Raw genomic sequence first — 10678 nt, forward strand, 5'->3', positions numbered from 1 at the left:
CTCCATATGAAACTTCCAGGTGACTGATGAAGAAACTAAGACTTGAGGGCTGAGAGAAGAGAGCTGGCTAGGTCACCTGACTGTTCAGTGGCCAAGCCAGACTTGGAGCTGAGATTGTGATTGGCAAGAAGCCTCTGACCTTTTGGCCTGGCCCCTGTAACTCTGGACCCTTCCTCAGCAAGGAGTCTAAGCCTCTGCCGCATCTCTCTGCCTCTTCTGCAACTCTCTGCTGTCCTCAAAGGGTGCCAAGGGCAGCTCAGAGACACCAGAAGGTGAATCCAAAGTCCCCGGGATATGGGTCTAAAGGTAGATTTTCTCAGAGCTGGACATGTGGCTGGAAGTGCCCAAGGGGGTAGTATGTGTTCATGGGCTCTCTGCCATCTTGTCTGGAGACAGGGGGTGACTGTTGGCACAGTAGGAGGAGATGCTTGCCCGCCCCCCAGTCTGGGGACGCTCATAATAGGATGATTCATCTCCACTCTCCACTCCCAATTCCAGTCCAGAGCCAGCCCCCAACTCTTGAGGCCTAGGAGCAGGAATAGTGTCCAGCATTGGCCTAAGAGTGGGGTGCATTCTAGAAAAGGGGCTCAGGTGGTATGGAGAGACTCAGTGGATTCCTGTGTCCTGGCTCCCTGCTCCTCCTGTGCCTTGGACCTGAGGCTCCCGGGCCTCTCCGGCCCTCTTCTTCACCTCACCTTCTTATCCTCATGAGGTTTGAATCCCAGCTCAATGCTTGGCTGAGACCTCAGCAGGTGACTTCTTTCTAAACCTCAGTTTTGTCATCTGTGAAAGGGGAAAAATACACCCACTTTTGGGAGTTGTTTTGCAAATGGGAGGAAGTGATCTCTAAACTTGAAAATGTCTGTATGTCTGCTTTGGCCTGCCCCTCCCCCACCCTGTTCCAAAGACCGGAAGAGATTTAGGGGGTTTGAAGAGGCTGGGGAGACTATAGCATGATTTGTTTTCTAATGTCTACACTTTTTTCCACCCCACTTGCTAACAGCAAGGCCCATGTATCTTCTGATGGTTCACGCTGCTCCTATTCAAACAAAAAGAGTTTCGGGGGCAGAAAATGAAGGGTGTGCCACCACCTCCCCTTACAGGGCCCCAGCCAGCCCCTCTGGTCCAGCAGGCTGGGACTTGCATCTTTAGCCCTTCCCTTGTCTGGGAACCCACTCCCCCAGCTCTGACCTCAAGGAATCACAGCCTCCCACGGGTGGATGGGCTGTCAAGGCCCCTTCCTGGGTTCAGCCCTCCGCCCAGGTGAGACAGACCTTGCTCAAGATGCCCTGGGACGAGGTGGTGCCTCCTCATCTGCATCCTCCCAGAGCTCCCAGGTGGGCTGGCTTCTAGCTTGCACTTGCACTTGGCCCTAGTTTTCCTTCCCAAAGCACAGGAGGGAGCCCAGAGGGCTATAGGTAAGCTCTGTGACTCAGAGTTGGCCTTACCAAGTGCAATCACTTCTCTCTGAAGCCATACTTCTTTCTGTCTCTGGCTCCAGGGGGCGCCGTTGACATTGACTACAACGAGAAGAGACAGTGAGGTCTTGCTTCTGCCCCCCCAACTCAGGCCAGCCTGGCAATTCTGCACAAACTCCCCAGGTCCAGACCCCTTTTAGTCCCAAATGAGGGCTGGCAGGAATAAAGGACCCTTGGAAGGCACTGTACCCTTCCCCCTCTTTCACGCCCACTAAGAAACATGAAGCTCTACCTGTATCATACCTTCTCTGCTTCAACCCGAATCCATCTCATTGTGCATGTGTAGGTACATGTATGAACATGTATGTCCACACATTAATTATAGATATGAATGAGTTTTGTGTAGGAGCATATGGTGCAGCACATGTGAACACCTATGTAAGCTAAGTGCAAATGCATGTGTGTCTAGGGCCTTGCATATATGCCTGCTGGTGGCAGAGTTCCCCTGTTTTTCTCCTGTGCTCTGGTTTCCAGGCCAGGCTTGTCCTTCTGGCAGCCCCAGGATGGGGCACAGTGAGGACAAGGTGCTATGGGCTGGGGTTCCTATGTTCTTTCAGTGTTGAGGAGAGCTCCTTGCCAATTCCTGCCCCGTGCTGCCTTTGGAGCCCCATCTGAGGCACTGAGAGGCTGAGAAGCACATCATATGGCAGGGAGAAGAAAAAGTAGAATGGTTAAGGGAGTTTCCCCATTTCCACAGTCTGGGCTCTGGCACCAGGAGTCTAGTGTTCTGTCTTGAGTCACAGACTGGCAGTGGTGCCATGGGTAGGCACTTGGTGATGGCCTCCTGATTCACCATGGCACCTCCCAACCCGTTGGGGCTGGAGGAGTGGGGTGCTCCTTCCTGGGCCAAGGGCGATGGGAGACCTCACATATGGGTTACATACATGTTTGAGCCCATGGCTAGTTTCCCATGTGAAGGGGATCCCATGAGCATGTGAACAGAGCTGAGGGTTTATAGGGAAGCATGGCTGCCAGTCTCAGAGTGTGCGTGTGCATGTGCAAGAGTGTGTAAATTTACCCAATGTGTGTTGCTAAATCCCATCTCTTTGGGCCTAAGAGCCTTTGGGCAATGGAGCCCTTATTCCTGACAGCCATTCCTCAAGGGATAAGTCCCCAAGGCCCTTAGACCACCTGGATTAAGTGCCTCTGGAAAATGTGGTCTCCCCAGGCAATGCTGCCATAGCAACTGGAGTGCAGTCATATTTGCTCCCAGTCCTGTGGAGGTAGGGTCCAGGCTACCACTCCTCAGTTTCCCAATTATTAATTTTTTAAAATAATTTTTTTGGGGCGCCTGGATGGCTCAGTCAGTTAAGCGTCCGACTCTTGATTTTGGCTCAGGTCATGGTCTCAAGGTTGGTGGGATTGAGCCCCGCTTCAGGCTCCATGTGCTGACAGTACGACAGAGCCTGCTTGGGATTTTATTTATAAAATAAAATAATAAAATAAAATAAAAAATAAATGCAATATGAGGAGCAAAGTTGCCCCACGTCCCACCTCAGATGGGGCTGACAACTCTCACAGTTTAGCCAGCTTAACCTCTTAAAGGGTCAGACTCTCCCCTGGCTGGATCAGCCAGAGTGGGAGAAGAGAGAGTTAAAAACAACTAGGTAGGACTCACCCTGCTGGCAAGCATGTGGCATGTGGCATGTCAGGACAACTGCAGCTCACCCTCTGGAGCCACGTGCAAAACATGCGCAGATACACGTGTGGCAAATTCAGTTAACCTAGCCAGGTTCAACAGACATGTACACAGCCATGAGAAATGTCCAGAAGGTGCAATCTGGTACACAGGACAGATGTCATGTGTGGACATAGCCATGGACAGAGCCGATCAGGACATGCAACATGTGATACATATTCAGCACAAGGAACAACAGGCCCATGAACTCTGGCTGGAACTCCGCCTGTGTTCTGTGAGTCCACGCAGGTCTGGACTATGAAACGGTCTCTTCTCCCTTGGGGCCCACAGCCTCCTCCCTCCAGCCCCCTCTCTGAGGACATAACGGGTCCAGCTATACTGTAGAGCTGGATGGGGCCAGTTCCCTTCCTTTCTGACAAGTCTCTCTCACCCCCACCATCACGTGGGGGTGAGCAGGGCTCACTGTGAGTGGGGCAAGGAGGTCTCCACTGGCAGCTTCATCCTCCCCAGCCATGTCCCACACATGCCTGTACCCGACCTTTGGCTCTCAGAACCCCGCAATCCCCTCTCAGCCCGTAACACACCTCCTCCCCTAAGTGCCCTCTCCAGGCGAACCCCACCCCTAAAGCTCCTCCCCGCCCCCCACCTTCCTCCCCAGCTTCCCGCAGCCCCGCGTCCTCACCAGGCTCCCCAGGCAAGCCGCTGGGGGCGGCCGCCCACACCTCGGGCGGTCTCAGGGCTCAGCGGGAGGGGCCGCCGGGAGGGGCTGCCGGGAGGGCGTGGCGAGAGCCTCCGGCTCCTATAAAGGGCGCCACCCGGCGCTCGGGGCCACAGCCACCGCCCGGCCGTCCTCCCGCCGCGCTCACCGCCGCCGCCTGCACCGCCGCCACTCCCGCCATGGGTCGACAGAAGGAGCTGGTGTCCCGCTGCGGGGAGATGCTCCACATCCGCTACCGGCTGCTTCGCCAGGCTCTGGCTGAGTGCCTGGGGACCCTCATCCTCGTGGTGAGTGGAGGGGCCCGGAGAAGCCCTTCTCTCTCTCCCCCTCTGTTCACGGGAGGGGCTGCTTTTCGAGACAGCCCGACCCCTCTCCCAGCTCTGCTCTCCACCATGACCCCTCCCTGAGTGCTCTTCCCCCACAGCTCTAACCCCGTCTGTGACAGCTCTGACTTGCCAGAGTGCCACCTGTTACTCCCACTGACGGCTCTGATCCTTTACCCTCTCACCAGTGCCCCAACCCACAGGCTGGAGGCAGCAGTCACCCCTGCAGTCTGAGACCTCCACCGTCTTCTGGCTCTCACTTTCCCCAGTTCCCAGAGTCCCAGCTCTGGGAGGCAGTGGAGGCATTGGCAAATGGATCCTTTTTAGATTATTTGGGTCCTGGATATCTGGCCCCTAATGAATAATTAAGCTTCAGAAAGTCCAAAAGTTCCCCGATGCAAGGACAGTTTTCCACGGGTGGGGGCAGAGGGCGGAAGGCACACAGGGTGCAAACAGCAGAATTGGAAGAAAGAAGGATCCTGAAGATACGAGGCTGTGGAAGGCAGCTGGGCCCTGGGCACAGAGGACAGGATGTCGCTAAAGTTGCTCCCCTTGTGCTGAGTGGCTCCCAGACTCTGTCAGTCACCCAGACATATGCTGTCATCTTCTGTGCCAAAACACTGAGTTACTCCCCAGCCTCTAACAGCCTCTGAGTTAGTTTGTGGGTTCTCTGGGTAGGCCACTTCCCCTGCCTGGGTTACTCCTCGGTCAGTTTACTCCTTGGTTACACCAGTTTCGTCCCTAGCTTGTTCCTGGGTGACTTTGTTTGCATTTCTTGGGTCTGACAGGCACACACCACTCAAGGTCTCCATTTCCTGTCCCAGCTACTCTCTGATTTTCAGCCCTTCACGTGGTTACACCTGTTTTCTCCTGGGTTACTTCTGGGTTCAGTTGCTTCATTGCAGTGGATAGGTTCTTTCGTTCCTGCCCCAGCCCCCACTGTAGGTGATGCACACCAGCCAGCCCCCTGTAGACTAGGAAGCTTAACTAGAGGCAAGTAGGGCTGGGGTGGCCCACCTCAAATGGGTGATGGTGGTAGAATGGGTGCCATGGGGAGAAAACTTCTTAGACTCACCTCTGGCTTCCAGGAATAGCAAGGGAGGAGCCAGATGGGGCACTTTATCCACAGCCCCTCACAAGACTAGTGGCCCTACCCGTCATCTCCATCCCTTGTCTCCCTGTGCCAAGAAGGGAGGAGGGGCAGGTGTTTTTCACCCTCTTGCCCCAGAGCCTAGTGTCCCTCACTGCTTATCTGATTTATGGTCCAGCCCCCTGTTCGAGAGATGCCAGTGCAGGGGAGGTTGTCTCCTACATTCACAGAGGGGCCTCTCCATCCCCTCCCACATCTCAGTTTGCCTCTGCCACAAAGGAGCAGTCAGACCTTGCACTGAGCCCCAGGATCATTTGGTTTATCCCCAACCACAAAAAGAGGGTGTTACTTTTGTGAAGGCTTTCAGGCTCAGGTGAGTGTAAGGCATCTGATGTCAGTGAAAAAGCAGAACCTCAATGGCTGCCTGAGGAGGAGGGCTAGGCCCGGGAGATCGGTGAGTGGTGGAGGAGGGCTTGCCTACATACCCCTGTGAGTTGGGGACCTAGAGCCTGCAGTGGCAGGATCAGGGCTGGCCTTTGAGTGAGGGGAGCCCCTTTCTCTGGGGTACAAATCGAGGTGGGGAGTGAGGGAGAAGGAGGGGGAGGAAGAGGAAGATTAGCCCCAAGGTGGTGGAACTGGCTCTGACAGCTTTTCCCTCCAAGGTCTCCTGGGATGAAGCCAGGTTTGGGCCTCAGGCAGGAAAGGAGCTGAGGCCAGGGCCTGCCAGACAGGGCAGCGTGCCCCAGACCCCTATGTGCCTCCCTCCCCCCCCCCCCCGCCCAATCTCTGATCTTTGCTCTCACCTGCCTACACACCTTTGCCCCGCATCACTGCCGCTGGCTTCCTCACTATCTCTTGGTATTTCTGAGGGATGATAATCAAAATGCTTAACAACCCAGTACAACAGGATGCTGACCTGTCAGAATGGACAAGGGCTCTTAGCACAAGTCTTGGAAACTGCCCCCTGGGTAGACATAAAACTTTTAGTTATGGGGAGGTAGAAGAGGAGACCCAGGGCAGGGCCTGAGCAGCTTTGGGGGACACTATGGGAGCTCAGGGTGGTAGTTCTTTACAGCTGGCACAGAAACATTTTTACATTTGAACAAAGGAATAGGATGTTCTGTATTTGCAGGACATCAGGGACCTTAGTCCTCTTGAATTCTTCCATCCCTGTCAGAAAGCTTAGAGCCAGTCTCTCCACTTGCACTGCTGAGTCCCGGGTCAGGGCTAGAGAGAGGAGCCACTCAGACCTTTGTCTTCAGGACCTCCACATCTATGTAGGGAACCTGGATTCCTGAGGTCAGGTCAGGGAAGGTGGGGAGAGGAGACTCTGGGACAGGAATAGGGGCAGGGGCAGGGGCTCTGACATTCCAGATTCAGAAGCAGACTCAGCCTAACTTCTGGCCTCCTCCCTATTTCTGTGTGGGCACTGCCCGCCCCCTGCCCAACTCCCATCCAGCTCTTCTCTGGGGCAAGGAAGGAGGCAAGTGTGGGGGTGGGGGCGGTGGGAGGATGAGTGAGAGCCTTCCCACTTTGTGGGCCAGACCTGAAGGGCTGGAGGACAAACTATGCTAAGGTAAAAGCTGTTCCCTTACACCTCACTCCTACTGAGATTCCAGAAAAATCAGAGAAGATGGTCCAGCCATCTTCTGGGCTCCCTGTCATTGACTCTGCTTCCAGTCCCTTCCATAGGGCCCTGTTAGAGTTTGGGCATTGTGGGTGGGAGGGCATGTCTGCTTCTTCTTCAGGGTGCAGTTGCAGCAGGAGGGGGTTGGGTTGGATCCCCCCAGGAATGGCTTCCCGTTCTGACGACTGCAGGTGGAGGTTGCTGGATTTACTCCTTCCTTCTGGAGTGAGAGTTGCCGGGCCTCACTCTCCCTGCCTGGTTCTATTTCCTGATACAGATGTTTGGCTGTGGCTCCGTGGCCCAGGTGGTGCTCAGCCGGGGCACCCACGGTGGTTTCCTCACCATCAACCTAGCCTTTGGCTTCGCTGTCACCCTGGGCATCCTTGTTGCTGGCCAGGTCTCTGGTAAGGCCTTGCTCCACCTTCAGTCATTACCTTCAAGGGCATTCCCCAGGGTGCCCAACTGGGGAATGAGGTGGTGGGGGCCATTCTCAAGGGCAGGGAATAGCCGTGGCCTCAGCTTTGAGCCCTTTGAAGTGGAGAGTGGAGAAGGAACTTGACACTTTGAACCTCTGACTCTCACCTTGGAATCAGATTATCAGTGTTGGCCTGTTACATAGTCCAACTCACCATCTGGTACAAGAAACCCTTTGCACCCCTGCCCCCTAAGGCCAAAGAAGGGGAATATGGAGGTTAGAGATCCTGGGATCCCCAACTGTGGGAGGTTACAGTGACTAATAGGTCCCATCTCCTCTCTTCCAGGGGCCCACCTGAACCCTGCTGTGACCTTTGCCATGTGTTTCTTGGCACGTGAGCCCTGGATCAAGCTGCCCATCTATGCCTTGGCTCAGACACTGGGAGCCTTCTTGGGTGCTGGAATTGTTTTTGGGCTGTATTATGGTGAGCATTCCCCACCCTGCCATCCTCCACTACCTCCCTTTCTCTGCTTGGGACCTCCTGGCACCAGGCCTTTTGATGACAGACAGCTGGGGCCTGCCCAGGCCCCGAGCTTATGACTCACTCATTCACTGCACAGGACCAAGGTTGGGGGCACAAGGTGAAAGAAAGAAACAAGTTGGGCAACAGAGTCTCAGGCCATCCACCATCCTCGCTGCCCACCCCCCTCCCCCGCCCCTGCCACCCTTCCATAGACTCCTGAGTAATACAGCAGTGATGTGCTGCTCACCTGCGATCCTCCAGAAGGGTGGGCCTGACCTGAGACAGGAGAGCTGGGTAAGCCTCTGCCCTCACCCACTCTGGGTCTAATCTTTCACCAGATGCAATCTGGGACTTCGCCAAGAATGAGCTTGTAGTCTCGGGCCCCAATGGCACAGCTGGCATCTTTGCTACCTACCCCTCTGGACACTTGGACATGGTCAATGGATTCTTCGACCAGGTATGGGCTGGGGACTCATTAGGGAACACAGAGAGGAGGACCAAGCTGCTGTGAGCATCTCATGGGGGGCTGGGGGACAGGACTCCTTGTTTATAGCAGGGTTGTCTCAATGTGTGGGGACACTGACACCAGAATCATGGTGATAGGTACTTATAAAACATGCAGATTCCTAGGAATCTTCATTTTCAGCTAGTTCCCCAGGGGCCAGCACCACTGCTGGAGAGAAGTGAACTTGGGAAGTGTTAAGGCTCCAGGAGCCCAAGGACAGAGGAGGGACCAGAGGGTAGGGTAGGAGCAGGTCCTCATCCTGTCCTCTCCATTCCCCAGTTCATTGGCACAGCATCCCTCATCGTGTGTGTGCTGGCCATTGTTGACCCCTACAACAACCCTGTCCCCCGTGGCCTGGAGGCCTTCACCGTGGGCCTGGTGGTCCTCGTTATCGGCACTTCCATGGGTTTCAACTCTGGCTATGCTGTCAATCCCGCCCGGGACTTCGGCCCTCGCCTTTTCACCGCCATTGCTGGCTGGGGCTCTGAAGTCTTCACGTGAGTGCAGCCCCCTCCACCCAGCCTGTCCCAGCCCGCCTTCCCTTTGCTGCCCCACCCTCCCCTGACCACATGTGTCTGTCCCTAGGACTGGCCGACACTGGTGGTGGGTGCCCATCGTCTCGCCTCTCCTGGGCTCCATTGCGGGAGTCTTTGTGTATCAGCTCATGATCGGCTGCCACCTGGAGCAGCCTGCACCCTCCACTGAGCAGGAGAATGTGAAGCTGGCCCACGTGAAGCACAAGGAGCAGATCTGAGTGGCCAGGGGCCACCTCCCCACCCTCTCTTGAGCAGCCACAGACTGTGCAGGGGCTGCTCCCTGGAAGCCTTTGTGGTCCCCCTCCCGGACTAAGAAACTCCCTCTACTCCCCACTGCAGTGGGACGGCCTTCTTCAGGATTCTCCACTGGACCCTGCCCAAACAGGACCTTAGGACACTGTCTTTAAGCTGTTTTGGGACAGGGAGTAGGGCCAACATATCTCTTTGTCTCCCCAAAAGTGAGAATAGGCAGCTGGTGTTTGAGTGTGTGTGTGTGTGTGTGTGTGTGTGTGTGTGTGTGTGGTTTCCTAGATATCAGGGCAAGGGACCAAGTGGAAAGGATTCTAGCTGTGGGGGGAGCCTAGGGAAAGGTCCATCTGTGGTATGTCCCCTCTGTGAGTGAGGAAAGTGCCAGGGGTCTGCATGTTTTGGGGGCTCCATGTGGAGGAGGGTCCAGATATGTGTTTCTGAGTGTGTGTGTGTGTGTGTGTGTGTGTGCACACATGCGTGCACCCTTTTTCTAGCAGGGGGTTTCTACAGGCTTTGGGGGAGGTAGGGTGGGAATATGGAGGTAGGACCGGGAGGAGGAGACCCCAGCCCAGGTGTGGAGCTCTGGCTGTACATAAGTAGGAGCAGAGAACGTATTTCTGTCATAATGTAGGCATGTGTGGTGGTGGGGTGAAGTCCAGGTATAAGTTTCATGTTTTTTGGTTTTTTAAAAAATATACATAGTAGATGTTACAGTTTTAAGGATGGGGGTTGGGAGACTCTACTTAAAATAGGGTCTTCACCCCTTTAATTCTCCACTCAACACATGTACTCTTTTGCCTTTTATATATATATATATATAAAAAACAATAAAATGTGTCCCTAAAACTGCCAATTGTGGAAATTTCTCTCTGTTTTCTCTGCTGTTGTCCTGGGGCCAGCTAAGGAGCTTCATTGTGTCCAACCACAAATACCCAGGGTGCCCAGCCAGGCCAGGGCACCCTAGGGGCAGTACTCGGGCCCTGCTTGAGGGGCAAGAGTAAGTCCCACAGACAGGTGAGTGAGCCTCTTCACCAAGCTTCTCAGCTTGAACTCAGTGGCCCCACACTTTCTCCCAAGCTTCCATCTTCCTACACAATGAGTGGCATCTTCTTCCTGATCCCTGCACCCACACATCATCCCAGGAAGGCAGGCTTGAACCTGGCCTAGCAAAGAACTTTCTCCCAGGCAGAGCTGCCCAAAGGGGAGGATTACTATTCAAGAAGTAGTGAGCTCCCTGTTGCTGGAGGAGGCCAATCAGACTAGTCACCTGTATAGTCCTCTATAGCTCTCAGCTGTTTAGGCTCTGTTACCTCCACCCAGACCTTGGCCACAGCCCCCTTAGCAGCCTCCCTGCCTCCAGGCTGGCCTCAGCCAGACTATACAGGACCACAGGGATCTTTCTGGCACCACCGTTAAAAGGGCTTCGTTCCAAGGCTCTGCCCGATAATTCAGACACAATCCCAAACCCTCCCTCCTGCACTCAGCTTCCCCAGGACCTGGCCCACGGTCCCTTCCTATGCCCTCATAGTGCTCCCCTCACAGTGCTGCATCACCCCAGACTACTTTGTGTACTTC

General features: G+C 54.9%; 1 protein-coding gene across 1 annotated transcript; it reads left to right on the forward strand.

The window, feature by feature from the left end:
- The first annotated feature begins 3934 nt into the window (after positions 1-3934).
- Positions 3935-9956, forward strand: AQP3 (aquaporin 3 (Gill blood group)). Its single transcript, XM_047829556.1, has 6 exons — positions 3935-4122; positions 7153-7279; positions 7637-7774; positions 8152-8270; positions 8598-8815; positions 8904-9956. The coding sequence occupies exons 1-6, from the start codon at positions 4015-4017 to the stop codon at positions 9070-9072; spliced, it is 879 nt and encodes a 292-aa protein (XP_047685512.1). The 5' UTR covers positions 3935-4014; the 3' UTR covers positions 9073-9956.
- The last annotated feature ends 722 nt before the right edge of the window (positions 9957-10678 follow it).

This window comes from Prionailurus viverrinus, chromosome D4 (assembly GCF_022837055.1).
Source record: "Prionailurus viverrinus isolate Anna chromosome D4, UM_Priviv_1.0, whole genome shotgun sequence".
Classification (NCBI taxonomy): domain Eukaryota; kingdom Metazoa; phylum Chordata; class Mammalia; order Carnivora; family Felidae; genus Prionailurus; species Prionailurus viverrinus.

Bases quoted from the DNA above. Each gene is read 5' to 3' on its own strand.
- AQP3 (XM_047829556.1), top strand. From the start codon at position 4,015: ATGGGTCGACAGAAGGAGCTGGTGTCCCGCTGCGGGGAGATGCTCCAC. The intron at 4,123-7,152 runs GTGAGTGGAGGG...TTCCTGATACAG, and splicing joins TGGGGACCCTCATCCTCGTG to ATGTTTGGCTGTGGCTCCGT. The intron at 8,271-8,597 runs GTATGGGCTGGG...TCCATTCCCCAG, and splicing joins TCAATGGATTCTTCGACCAG to TTCATTGGCACAGCATCCCT.